The 14,235-nt window shown below is 34.8% G+C and overlaps 2 protein-coding genes across 2 annotated transcripts; both read left to right on the forward strand.

Moving 5' to 3' along the window:
• Positions 1-9,748: 9,748 nt before the first annotated feature.
• Positions 9,749-10,285, forward strand: LOC104228711 (protein AGENET DOMAIN (AGD)-CONTAINING P1-like). The gene has a single exon (XM_009781234.1). It carries the CDS (start codon positions 9,749-9,751, stop codon positions 10,283-10,285), a length of 537 nt encoding a protein of 178 aa, XP_009779536.1.
• An 808-nt stretch (positions 10,286-11,093) lies between these two features.
• LOC104228709 (purple acid phosphatase 17-like) lies at positions 11,094-13,482 on the forward strand. Its single transcript, XM_009781233.2, has 7 exons — positions 11,094-11,425; positions 11,998-12,154; positions 12,235-12,342; positions 12,431-12,558; positions 12,664-12,792; positions 12,884-12,951; positions 13,081-13,482. The coding sequence occupies exons 1-7, from the start codon at positions 11,234-11,236 to the stop codon at positions 13,292-13,294; spliced, it is 996 nt and encodes a 331-aa protein (XP_009779535.1). The 5' UTR covers positions 11,094-11,233; the 3' UTR covers positions 13,295-13,482.
• Positions 13,483-14,235: the final 753 nt, after the last annotated feature.

A 14,235-nucleotide genomic window follows, 5' to 3' on the forward strand; every position in this document is an offset into this window, starting at 1 on the left:
ATTACAAAAAATAGTTTTATTAATATTTTGTAGCTATTTTAAATCTTGAAAAATATTTAAAAAGATATAGTTTTGTTTAAATACTAGTCTTATTTTTGGTAGTTATTTTGCTTACATAGGACTAGTTAAGCAACGTGTTCCTATTTCTCGGGTCCGGGCAAAAGAATAATATTCGGGTTCAAACTACCCGGTTTTAGGCCTAATTTTCGGACCTAGCCCATAATAAACCGTGTCCAGGACACGTGGGGAACCCCACCACGCGTGGGGGACATATGCCTCGAACCCCACCACGCGTGGGGCTCATTTTGATGGGCATTATATTACAAAAACACGGAAAACACATTTTTAAAGGACTTGGGAAAAATTTGGACGGGGACCACTGTTCCTCTTTCTTCTTCAAAAGAAGAAGAAAGAGCAAACCCTACTGATCGGATCCCGACCCCCCCCCCCAACGAAAAACCTAACAAGAACCCTACTTCCCCGCGTCGCATCCTCGGTCCAGAAAACGACCAAACCAGTTGCCCTCACGTCCAAAAAACCAGTTCAACACCACCACCAACGATGCCCAGCTCCATCACACCCGTCGCAACCCAAAAACCAGTCGCGACGCCACTCCCTCACGTCCGAACGACCATCGCTTCCATCCTCCATTAAATCCGGCGAGTACTGCTGCTTCGCCTTCGTCGTCATTGCCCCCAGCTTCACTCCCTCATCGTCAAACAACCTCTCCTCCTCAGCCAACAAGCTCTACTGCTCGTCGACCCTACTGCTGTCACCATTGTTGCGCTGTTCGAGCAGCAGCCACTGCTGCTGTGGTTCGGGTTCATCACTGCCGGTCGACGCTACATCCAAACCACCAGCCCACGGCCATTTCTTCTCCTCCGTCGTAACCAAAAAAAAAACTAGTCCGACGATCCTCCATTGAATCCGGCCCTCGCTGCTGTTCCGTTCAGCTCCCCCACGCCCAAATGACCGCCTGGAAAAGTCAGTTGTAGCCATGACTCATTGTTAGTCCGTTCGTGTTCGAGTTTCTGGCGCGAGCTATTCCGTCCGAGCTTTGATAACCTTTTCTATGGTTTCCCGGTCGCGGTTATTCGTTGAAGTCGATGTTGAGGTTTGGTCCATGGCTCTATCTGTCTCTGTCTGTCCAGGTTAGTAAACTTCAAGCATTAGACGAGGAAATGTTACGGAATGTTCAAAAAATGCAATATAGAAATTGGTATGATAATTTTCTGCTTATGTTTTCATCGTACGCATTTTTGCTCATTCTGCGTTATGTTATTATTGTTTACTTGATGTCATTTGATTTAGTTGTATTAGTAGTCCTAAGACACAGTTTGACGTCGATTCGCTCGGCCCTTCATTGTCTTAGTTTATTTGGACAAAATTAGTATTAGTACCTGTTGTTACTACGCCTGAAACACTCATTCGCTTAACTTCTTTTATTAAATCTTGACAAGTTATGAGATTGTATTTGTAAAGAGGCTGTAAGGTTTAGTATGGTTAAAGGCGTAAAAAATGGCATCCCTTTAAAAAATATAAAAAAAAAATAAAAAAAAATAATAATAATAATAAAAAAAAAAATAAAATGAGACGAGCCTCGCCAAATAAAGGGACAGATTGCGGGGCCCTCACAAAATATATGCATTAAATACTTAGATTCCGGGACGGGCCGTTTAACAAATTTTACGGCCCTAGCCCAAAATAATAATGCGCTAGTTGCTTTAGGCGCGCCTTTAATAATGTTATCTCCCTAAACTCGGGTGCACATTTATGTGACCCAAATCCAAATCTCAACGGAATCGAAATGTGTCTCTAATCACGGGTACATTGACTGTGACGTGGTCTGAGATGCATTCCCATGACGTTGCAAATTCTAATAAAAAATAAGAATGAGATGAGCCTCGCCGAATAAAAACACAAATTGCGGGGCCCTCAGTAAATACTTGTTTAAAATTACTTAGAATTCAGGAGGGTCGTTTAGCGAATTTCACGGCCTCCGCAAAATAATAACGCGATAGTCTCTTTAGGCGCGTGTTTAATAATTTACTTTCTTAAGCTCGGGTGTGCATTTCATGCGACCCAAATCCAAATCTCAAAACATCAAATAAAATGCGTTCCGGATTGTGGGTGCATTTCATGTGACGCAGTCCAAAGACGTGTTTTAAGCGATGTTCACATTCTTGTAAAAACAATAATAATAAAGCGGTTAAAAGTTAAAATTTGCACATAAGTTCATACTTGTATAAAATCAGATAATCAAGCCGAATATAACAATTGAGCGACCGTGCTAGAACCACGGAACTCGGGAATGCCTAACACCTTCTCCCGGGTTAACAGAATTCCTTATCCGGATTTCTGGTACGCAGACTATAATATAGAGTCATTATTTTCCTCGATTCGGGATTAAAATTGGTGACTTGGGACACCCTAAATCTCCCAAGTGGCGACTCTGAAATAAATAAATAAATCCCGTTTCGATTGTCCTTTAATTGAAAAAAACTCCCTCGTACCCTCGCGGGCGCGGAAAAAGGAGGTGTGACAATAATGATAAAAGCGGTTAAAAGTTAAAATTCGCACATATGTTCAACATGTATTATATCAGATAATCAAGCCGAATATGACAGTTGAGCGACCGTGCTAGAACCACGGAACTCGGGAATGCCTAACACCTTCTCCCGGGTTAACAGAATTCCTTATCTGGATTTCTGGTGCGCAGACTGTTAAACAGAGTCATTCTTTTCCTCGATTCGGGATTCAACCGGTGACTTGGGACACCATAAATCTCCCAAGTGGCGACTCTGAAATAAGTAAATAACCCCCGTTTCGATTGTCCCTTAATTGGAATAAACTCCCTTCTGCGTCCCTTTTGTGGGCAGCGCGAGTGAAAAAGGAGGTGTGACACTACTTTATGCAACTGATATTCGATGTTGCAAATGGTCTTCAATTATTGTAGCTTCATATTATTCAAGAAGCATATTATATAAAGTTTTCTCTGAAAAAGGTCTTGCCAAAATGAGTTAAGAACATAAATTACCCATCATTGCTATCATACTAACCCACCAATCCTAAAACCTTTGCACTGTGCATCACCTTATTATAACTAAATAGAATGTAAAGCACACAAAAAATACTGACTGATAAAAATAAAAATCATAAAAATTTAGTTTATCAAAAACTCATAATTTGAACACCGTGTTTTTTAGCATAGAAGATAAACATCGAAAGGTTAAGAAAAATCAATGGAACAATTGCAGGGAGCCAAAAGTTTTTCAATTCTTCTTTCCCTTCTTAATGAAATCCCCTCCCCCCTCTCCTTTCCACCTACCCTAAAAAAAGGTAGTAGGCAATAAGACTGTGATGGTACTCTAATATGATCTCACATGATTTCCTATTATTAAAAATTTAACAATTTAAAGAAAAATTGAAGAGCAAAACACATACTATAAAACCTAGATTCTAAAAAGTATAATCTCATTTGTAATTAGGAACTCGAGAACAAAGCAACTCACACAATAATGAACAACAATTTAACCCAATACTTATAATAGTACATAGATCCACAAGAATACTTAAACAATTTCAGCTTCAAACTCTACATCGGAAAGTAAACAAAGAAGACATAGCGCAACAGAAACTAAGAAAGAGCATGACAAATTTTTATTTTTCGAATTGTGTTAACTTACTATGTAGAGAAGATGATGAAGAAGGGGAATTGAGCTTACCTTTCTGGCGAAATGGAAAGCAAAAATTGAGACTCCTGAAAATTTTCGTGAGTTGGAGAGAGGGAATTGAGCCCTTCTGGAAGATATTGTGCCCTATGAAAAAAAGGAGGGAGAAAAGGAGAGGGAATTTTACCCGCGTAGTTCTAAAAATTTTGAGTCTAATATCTTAATTACCCCGTAATGTGCATATTAAAAACCAAGAAGATGATGTCCAGTATTGTCTTTTAATTATATTTTTTCTGTTTTATTTATTTATTTTTTACTATTTATATAGAAAAGAATTTAGGCAATAAATCTAACTTATTACTAATAAAATATATTTAAACATTATTGATATATATATATATATATATATATATACATACACTACACACAAAAAAAACACATCCAAACGAATAATAAATTAAAATATAGAGAAAAATCACAAAATGGCATTACATTAAATCATTTAATTAAAATTGTAAATATCCTTTATTAAATAAAAAGTTACAAAAATTCAAAATTACTAGTATCATTTGTTTAATATCAAAACTTCTAATATTATGAATATACGACATTCATGAGCATATTTTTTGTAATTTTCTTTTAATTTTACACTTATGGATTAATGTGTATGTAGGTTGAACCATCTTAAGCTACCTCTCATTTTACCGTCATGCATCTTAATATTTGTATCTCTCGAACATTCATATTGGAATATGTTGGATTTTAGTGACTTAACCCTCACTACCATATAATATTATCGATCTTATAACTATTATGTAGAATTTATCTTTTACTTTGATAGATATCCTTCTATCACATAATACTTCTCCATTATAACAATCCGATTTAAATTATATGAGTAACATTTTTATTTGTTATTCTATTTTCTTGAACAATGAACCCATTGTAACAAACTAATTTTTCAACACTTCAATTACTTCAAAAGTGACAGGAAATTACAACTCAACTCAAACTATTCGAGGAATTAGATATACTAAACTAAAATACAAGGAATAGAGAAGAAGGGATGAGAAGCTCGGACTATGAATGGGGATGAGAGGATACAGACACTCAGAAGGAAGATGAAGAGCAGACACTTCACTCAACAACACTCATTCATGTATCTCCCCCCGGGATCCCAAATATAATGTCCTAGCATTCTATTCGGTTGTTTAATCATTGGGCTTTTAGCTCCAAGCCCAATAGTCCCAACTGGATCAACCTCGTTCCACACTTTTGGCCCATAATTCCTTACTAAGTCGGGCTGGTTCACAACAATACTCCCATCCTCAAAAAGAACCTTGTCCTCAAGGTTCGAGTAGAGCAATATTGATATCGTAGTGCTCGAGGTCCACTTGCGTCCCAGAAACAAACCGCTAGCCCCATATTTCATAACGACACTAGTGCGTGAAGAGATACTCAGAGTGTCCATGATGTCGCCCTTTGAGTTGGATATACAGATGAGTTCACGTATCAAAGAAAGTACTCTTCTAATATCTTGCTCCCAAAATTGTAACAGATGTTCTAGATTGAATATTCCTTTTCCAAGCCTCATTTTTTCAGAGAAGTGAAAGAGAGTATCTGGCAAAACTCCTTTGAGAAATTGAACAGACAAGATATGTTGTATAGAAATAGCCACAGTTTCAAGGAAAATGAGCATTTTATGCCAGCAATCACACCAACTCACCTGTTCAAGCAAAGTTATGATCTCATCAACCTTATGTTTAAGCAAACCGAAAAGTATCTCTTCAGCCGCAACACAAGCTTTAGCAAAAGGGAACTGTCTCCTCCCTTTCTTTGCGATTCTCGTGGGAAATTCAAACACTTCCAGGTGAATAGCTTGGCTAACCCAAACAACAGATGTACCAATGAACTTTAGGAGAGCTCCACTTAGAATCACAATCATAAATCGAGCCGAATGATTAGTCACCATATCATAATAATCAAGTTGGTGACCATAGGACATGAAACTCACTTTCACAATAACTGCAACAAGTGTCTCCATTGTATATTTTAGATACTTAGAAAATAGAAATGCATGAAAACGACCAAAAGGCAAGATAAGATTAAGTGGATCCTCCTATTTTGTCCCACTCTAATGTATCAAGGGAAATGCGTTATCCTCGACAAACTCACTACTGCATGAGTAAAAGTATAGCAGTTCCAAAAATCGAGCAATAGATACAACCATAATAAGAGTAATAGATACTAAGGCTACATATGGTTGTACGAATATGTAAGAAAGAGATGTTACAACCTCGACACATTCACAATCTAACTCTGCATGGGTGATAAGTGATAGAAATCCATCATACTGTTTTAATTCTTCAAATTCACTACATAAAAGTGCATTGGAATCAGTCGGATAATCATGTCCTGTATCGAACCAAATGTCCACGCAACTACATGATAAACTAAAATAAGCACAAGCAACAATATGATTTCTGGCATATTCAAGCATCTTAGATGCCTCCATGGAAGAGACATGTGTTGCATCAGCCGGAACTACAATTAAGGACACAATGCTGGAACTCGAATTGTTTAACTTCAAGAGCTGCAGACTTTAGTGTTGGGTCCCATACATAAAAATTACACCCTTTTCAACTAAATTACTTGGGGAAACCAGATTTTTCATGTAATTACCACAACCCTGAGTGAGTACAGGAGGCAGGTCCAGGGCACAAACAATAAAATAGCTAGCATAGTGTCTACCATCAAAGGCAATTTCCAAGAGAACATATATGTGCCTACTGTTTATAAACAATTATAAACAAGAACTACCCACCTCGATTATTTTCCCTGTGTCAATCCAACTGCATTTGTATAAGGCAAAATCATGGTGACGAAACAATATATTTTGATTAGCCCTAGCAAATGAAAATTTTATCCCATGAAATCTTCCAATAGCATTTGACATGACATATCCTTGTCTAGCAAAAAAAATCTGATAACCAGTTATATCTCTTAGAGGAGATATTTTTAACACCGGAGCTGCATTATCTCTTGCATTTTCCTCCTCTTTGTTTATAGATTCCAGTACTTTTGTCACGTTACCATTGAAACCAGTTAAACCTACTAAGGAATTAATGGGAGCAGAGATTGAAGGAGTACCAATCTGATTGACTAGAATCTCAGTAGTATACTCAGTTTGCAAGGTCTCAGAGTGAGACTGGTGCGTGTTGCCATTTATGTGAGAGCCTTCATCAAATACCTATACCTCCTTTGATTTTGCATTGTTTAAAGCAGATTTCGTTGTATCAGTAAAGACTTCAACATTTGATCGCTCAATAGCAAACACCTTGGAACAACAACAGCCATATGATATATTGTCGAACACTTGGGCTTCGATTTCGGTAGAATATTCCTTTCTTGTAGCCATGTGACCTTCCGGCGGTTCGAGATGTTGTTTACAAAAATGAATTCGCACCTTTGCAGCAAAGTGTTCCTAATCCGTCAATTGTTTGTTCCGGAGAAGCCATCGAAACCACTCAAACACCTTCTCATCTAGGTAAATAAACGCGCATAATAATTTGTTATTTTTTGATGTACCGTAGAATTCAAAGTAACGTTCAGCCCGAGAAATCCATAACTCTGAATCCTCACCACTGAATCGTCGAAATTCCACCAAAGTAGGTTTACTCGTTGCAAAGTTTTCAACCAACTCATGTAACAATGAACGAATTTCAGCGATATCCTTCGACCACAAATCCTTCACCACCTTAATTGGATCATCGATAGTTCAAAATATTTGGTCCTCCATTGAAGACCTCTGGATGAAAGCACTAATATAAAAAACCGATTTTTCAACACTTCTATTACTTCAAAAGTGACAGTAAATTACAGCTCAACTCAAATTATTCGAGGAATTAGAGATACTAAACTAAAATACAAGGAATAGAGAAGAAGGGATGAGAAACTCATACTATGAATGGGTATGAGAGGATATAGACACTCAGAAGGACGATGAAGAGCAGACATTTCACTCAACAGTACACATCCCTGTATCTCCCCCTGGGATCCCAAATATAATGCCCTAGCATTCTATTCGGTTGTTTCATCATTGGGCCTTTAGCTCCAAGCCCAATAGTCCCAAGTGGATCAGCCTCGTTCCACACTTCTGGCTCATAATTCCTTACTAAGTCGGGATGGTTCACAATACCCATATATAAATATTAAATTGTTAGCATTTTAGCACCGCAATCACGTCTAGTCTCACCTCAACTTCTCTCTTCACATGCTGATTAAACTTGTAGTGCGTATATTCACTCTTATTCTATTAATCCTAAAATATTTGCTCTCTAAGATGTTTTTATATAATTCAAACTTTTGTTTGACATCCTAAATTGTGTGTGAGTGGGGGGGGGGGGTTATTAAACACCACAAATTGTATCGAATTCTAGTATTCTGGAAACCCCCACAATCTGATGCAATTTGTGGAGGTTATAAAAAACCTCTACAATAAAATCTCCACAAAAAGAATTATATTGCGGGGGATAAAATAAACGCCACAAAATGATCTTATAGTGGGGTTCTTATAACTCCCACAAATAAACCCCCACAAAATAAGCTTTTTTTGTAGTGTAACTATGTATTATTTGGTAAGCATGAAATTAGTGTAATTGAAGGGATAATTGCACTTTCCAATTCTCAAAGGGGAGGTGAGAATTAGTGGTAATTATACTGTGTAATTAGAAATTAATACGTATAATTATCTATTTTTCTTTTGTTTTTATTTTTAAATATATTTAGTATTCTTTTACACTATTTTTCTTATTCTCATTTTCTAACCTTCCAACGTGTTGCTTATATGTACTTTCATATAATTATCCGACTTCTTTTATTTTATTTCTTTTTTTTTTATAATTTTTTTGTTAACAACAATTTCATATTTTACTAACTTTATTTTTTATTCAACAGTATAAAATAAATATTAAGAAACAATACCTTCTAAATTCATGTCTATCCTTTTGTTATTTAAATAGTGAAACAAATAATAGATTTTATATTATAAGTATTCATTTGAGTTGATAAAAAAATTAAAATCATAATTAAAACTTTTATTAATTATTTTAAATTAAAATATTAGTTAGTTGAAAGATAGTTAGATACAGATCATTTTTTTCAATATTAGTTACTAACTTATAATTATTTAATATTTTTATTAAAAGTATACAATTAAATTACATAGTTATAGATAATATATAATATTTCTTATGTGTGCATACATGTTAATCACATTAAATTTTACTTCTTTATATTTTAGTAGTTCTATTTTCTAGTCATTAGTATAAATATTTATCATAAAAAATATTTTCTAAGCTCATATATAACTTTCTTATATTCACACGAGTAGGTGAGAAGATTATATTCGTTATTGGCGTTTCAATTAATTAATTTATGGAATGATATTATTTGTTTATAAGATACAGATGATTTTTATGATATTATTTATCACTTTATAATTATTTAATAAGTTTTTAGAATAATATTTATTTTAAATATCTCATAGTAAATTATTTTTGATATTTATCATTTACATATATGTTTGTCATATAGTAAATTATTCAAACATTAATCTAAAAATGTTTATTTAACTATGTAATTATACTTGTCCAAACAAATATGATAATGAAATTTACAGTGTGTTTATATTGTGGCAAACAAAAAGATCATCGAACATATTATACAGTGTAATTTTTAGTGTGTCTAATTACTGTTCAAGTAATTACACCATCAAGTAATTACACATGGCTTTCTAAACAGACCCTTATAGTTTCGGTGTACTTCTACTAGATTTTTAACGAGTAACTTTCCATATATAACCAGGTCTACCAGAAAAAGGCAATTAACGCTTTCTTGGTATTTTCCTTTTTTACCCTTGCCAATTCAAGTCCAAATTCCAATTCCTGGTTATTCAAGGAAACCAAATTAAACAGGAAAACAATTCCCTAAGGAAACCAAATTCTCATCCTATAAATTCACTTGCAAAGCCTCAAGGTTCCTCACTTTTCATTCAACAATTACTCCGTAGATTCGCAATGGCCCCACCTAAAACCACACTTAATTTCAAGAAGCACCAATTCAGAATGGCGATGCTCTCACAGACAATAAAAGCATTAGCATTCAAGACAAGAAAATTATTCCAAAAGGGTGATCAAGTTGATGTGGCAAGTCAAGAATATGGCTTCATAGGCTCTTACTACACCGCAACTATTGTTTCTTTCGATTGCACTAATTTTCAGTACAGAGTCAAGTACAAGACTCTGTTGACTGATGATAAGTCTGCGCCATTAGAGGAGACTGTCACTGCCGCCGAGGTCCGCCCTCTGCCACCTGATAAAAATGAAACTACGCCAGAAAACGACTTTCACATGTACGATATGGTTGATGTATTTGACAACGATGGCTGGTGGATTGGATTTATATATTGGAAAATTGGAACAAAGTGCTATGTCTACTTTCCTACTACTGGGGATAAAATTGCATATCCTTCTCATGTGTTGAGATTTCATCAAGAATGGTCTAATGGCATGTGGAATTCTTCCAATAAAAGGGAGGATGTTGACTTATATTGATTTTGGTTTCAAGAAATTAACGTTTCTATTCTGAACAAAGTTTTGATTTCCTGTAGTATGATATGAATGTGGCTTAATCACTCTCCCTGTGCGATAAAAAAATTCCAGTTTAGTCGCATAGTTGTTATGTATGTGTGTTGGTACAGATTTTGATATGCTGTGGGCCTGTGTCAAGCATATATTGAGGAAATAGTTGAATGAAATATTTATAGTGAAAAACGAGAACATATAATTCGTTTTTGTTTTTTCCTGATGAATTGTCGGGTTAAGTGTTTCCAAATTTTTCTTAATTCCGAATTTTAGAGTAACTACTATTATGCTAAATAAGATGCAGTATTTTTCTTTCAAAACAAGGATCTAACATATTTACTTGCACGTAGTTAAGTGATTTAATAAGGTTAAATATATGTTAGTTAATCATGGATTGCAAAAGCTTATACTTAACATATGTCATGCATCTCGTGGTTTGGTATAAATACCGTATAAATAATAATATCCACTCATTTTGCAAAAACTAATCCCCCTCCCTATTTCGATTTATCCATGAAAAAAATACAAAACTAACAGAACTACCACCTTCTCATAGATTATTTTCCTCCATTCTATTATTATTATTATTATTATTATCTTATTTTTTTACTCTTTAGAATTTAATCCTAACGATCCTCTAAATACGTTAAACCATAAAGGTTTGCATGAACTTTTCATCCTATTTTCCCTTGTTGCACCGACTCTCTCGCTCTCCCATTCCCACTCCCACTTTCACTCCTGCTTACTTCTATATATATTCATGATCCATGAAGAGCTCAGGCAAATAAAATATATTGCGTAATTGAAATAGAAAATAAAAAAATTAAATAAAAAAAAACTAAAAGGGATAGGGGCTGAGTAAAATTATCTGTGGTTCTTTGTTAGATTTCCTCTGTTTGTCAATCTCAACACAGAGCCATGGCAAAGTTTTCCAAGAATTCCATGGTTCTGTGCTTTTGGCTAGTCATTGTTTTTGTAATCTCTTGTGCAAATGGTGTTAGGCTTAAGAAATTTGATCACCCCACTAAAGGTGATGGCACTCTTAACTTCTTGGTTCTTGGTGACTGGGGAAGAAAGGGCACCTTTAATCAATCTCACGTAGCTCAAAAGGTACCATTTTTCTTATCTTTGGCTTTCATCAATTTAATTTGGAGTTTCTAATATTGAATTGCATGAACAACTCATCTAAAAGCTTAATATATTAGAAAGAGCTCACTTTTATTTGTTTAATTATATCTTCAATGTTTCCTCATGTGTCCGTCTGACCTTTTTATGGGCCTAAGTATACGAAAATTCAGAGGGTGGTGCTTAGGGGCGGAGCTAGAAGGTTAAGTACGAGTTAGGCTGAATTCAATAGCTTTAATCCTATATTTGTATTGAGAGATCTATTAAATATGTACTAAAAGTTAAATTCAGAATCCAGTTACTAGTTACTGATATTTGATGTTGCTACCCTAGAATTTAGAACCCTTAAAGTTCAAAGCTTGGCTCCGCCTTTGGTGGGGTGAAATTTGAACGCATGACTTTTATATGCTATGGTACTATTTTGCATTAAATTATTAGATAAGTTGGTCACACAATTCAACATTTCATTTGATTGATAATTTTTATATATATAATGAGCTTGTTTCACTAAAAAGGGATCTAGGCAAAAGTACTGAATAAACTTCTTTTGGATGCAGATGGGAAGAATCGGAGAGGAGCTAAACATTGATTTTGTAGTATCAACTGGTGATAATTTCTATGATAACGGATTGACAGGGGTGTACGATCCAAATTTTGTAGAGTCATTTACCAATATATATACAGCAAAGAGCTTACAGAAACAATGGTATAGTGGTAAGTTCCCAAATATTAATTAAACACACTGCGGTTTTATATGACATTTGAATTGGTCTTAAAATTGTAATTTTCTGCAGTATTAGGCAATCATGATTACAGAGGAAATGTAGAAGCGCAACTCAGTCCTTACCTTAGGAAAATTGATAGAAGATGGCTTTGTTTAAGGTCTTTCATAGTTAATGCAGGTGCATAATCTCTTCTTTTAATTTCTCAGTCTTAAAGTTTCTATTTTTAACAAAAATAAAAATGTTTTCTCCTTTTTGTTCTTTGAAGAAATTGCTGAAATATTCATGGTGGATACAACTCCATTCGTGCAAGATTATTTCACGAATCCTAAGGATCATACCTATGACTGGCGAGGTGTGATCCCTCCAAACACATACACTGCGAACATATTAAAAGTAAGTTGAACTTAGGCTTTTCTTATCTTTTCTAGTCAGTAGTATTTTCATTTTAAGATTTCCCAAGATAATATTATAAATTTTAAATTATTTGTTTAAAATTAGGATGTTGAAAAAGCCTTGAGTGAATCGAGGGCGAGATGGAAAATAGTAGTAGGGCATCACGCCATTAGAAGTGTTGGGCATCATGGCGACACTCAAGTACTTGTGGATCGCCTTCTTCCTATGCTTAGGGTACGTAACTTTTCTTAATTATATCAATTGCACTTTTAATTTCTTGCCGAGTCTTTAACTTTGATTTCTCTCTCTCTCGTTAAATTGTCAGGCATACAATGTTGATTTTTACATGAATGGACACGATCACTGCCTTGAACATATTAGCGACACCGAAAGGTAAGAGTAAAGTTCAAATCTTGCAAGTACAGTTCAATACTTTGATATTCAACACGTTTTTAAAAAAATAAATTAAAATAATATCTTACTTTTCTCTTGTTTTTGTGTATATTTTGGTTGAAATTGCAGTCCGATTCAATTTTTAACAAGTGGGGCAGGGTCAAAGGCATGGAGAGGAGATGTGAAAGGATTAAATAGAGAAGACGTGAACTTTTTCCACGATGGACAAGGTTTCATGTCTGTCCAGTTAACACCAACAGAAGCTGAGATCAAGTACTATGATGTTTTTGGTAGAGTGCTACATAGATGGAATAGGTCCAAGTTGCTTCACTCAGCTATTTAGTTTTTCTTTTAGTTTTAAAACAACAAAGCTAATATTGGCTGTAAATACTGAAGTTATTAGATGTAGAAGAGAACAGATTTCACAAAACCAATTTAGTTTTGTGAGAGTAGTTTTCTCCAACGTTTAGGACTCATTTGGTTTGATGTATTAGAGGAAATAATCATGATATAAAATTTGATATTGCTTTATCCTGCATTTGATATGATATTACGATATTGTTTTGTACCTACTATAATATAAGTATGAAATAAAATAGATTAAACACCAAAACAACACACCCTTACAACCACTGAACCAAACGACTCCCGAGTGATTTCATTTTGCTATAACAAGACGTACCAATTTTTCTTCCATGGTGTCAATATCAAGTGCATAATAAAAAAAAAAGCAACCAAAGTACTCTAGAATATATAACCTAGGAATGTAATTCAGTTCAATTCTCAATCTGCTGGAACAACAAAAGGCATTTAATATTTTAAAATATCGGCCATGAAAACATCCGTCAAGACCTTCTTTGACTGCAGAGAAGTCTTCAACAGCAATAGAGCCTGTCAAAAAACAAGGAAATAATCCATTTTCAGGAGTCTACCGGGAACAAGAATGGCGTTATTCAAGAATATGCCCGACTTTATGGAATGAAAAAGCTAGGATCCCAGACAATCAATATTTCATTTCAGTTTTGCAACTCTCATTGATTAATCAATTTGTGAGATTCCAAATTCAACATCAGATCACTAATGGAATCCACTTAAAGTTTAGATTGTTCAGAATATAAATTCAGTGTGCATGTTTGTGTCTATAATATTTATATGGAATGAAAAAGATAAGGATCGGATTTACAGAGTGAGACATCATATTTAAGTATGAAGACATGAAGTAGGAATTTATATACCTCATCCATTCCAAGAGTGACAACTTTCTCTTTAAGAACCCCAACATCC

Source organism: Nicotiana sylvestris, chromosome 6 (assembly GCF_000393655.2).
Source record: "Nicotiana sylvestris chromosome 6, ASM39365v2, whole genome shotgun sequence".
Taxonomy (NCBI): Eukaryota; Viridiplantae; Streptophyta; class Magnoliopsida; order Solanales; family Solanaceae; genus Nicotiana; species Nicotiana sylvestris.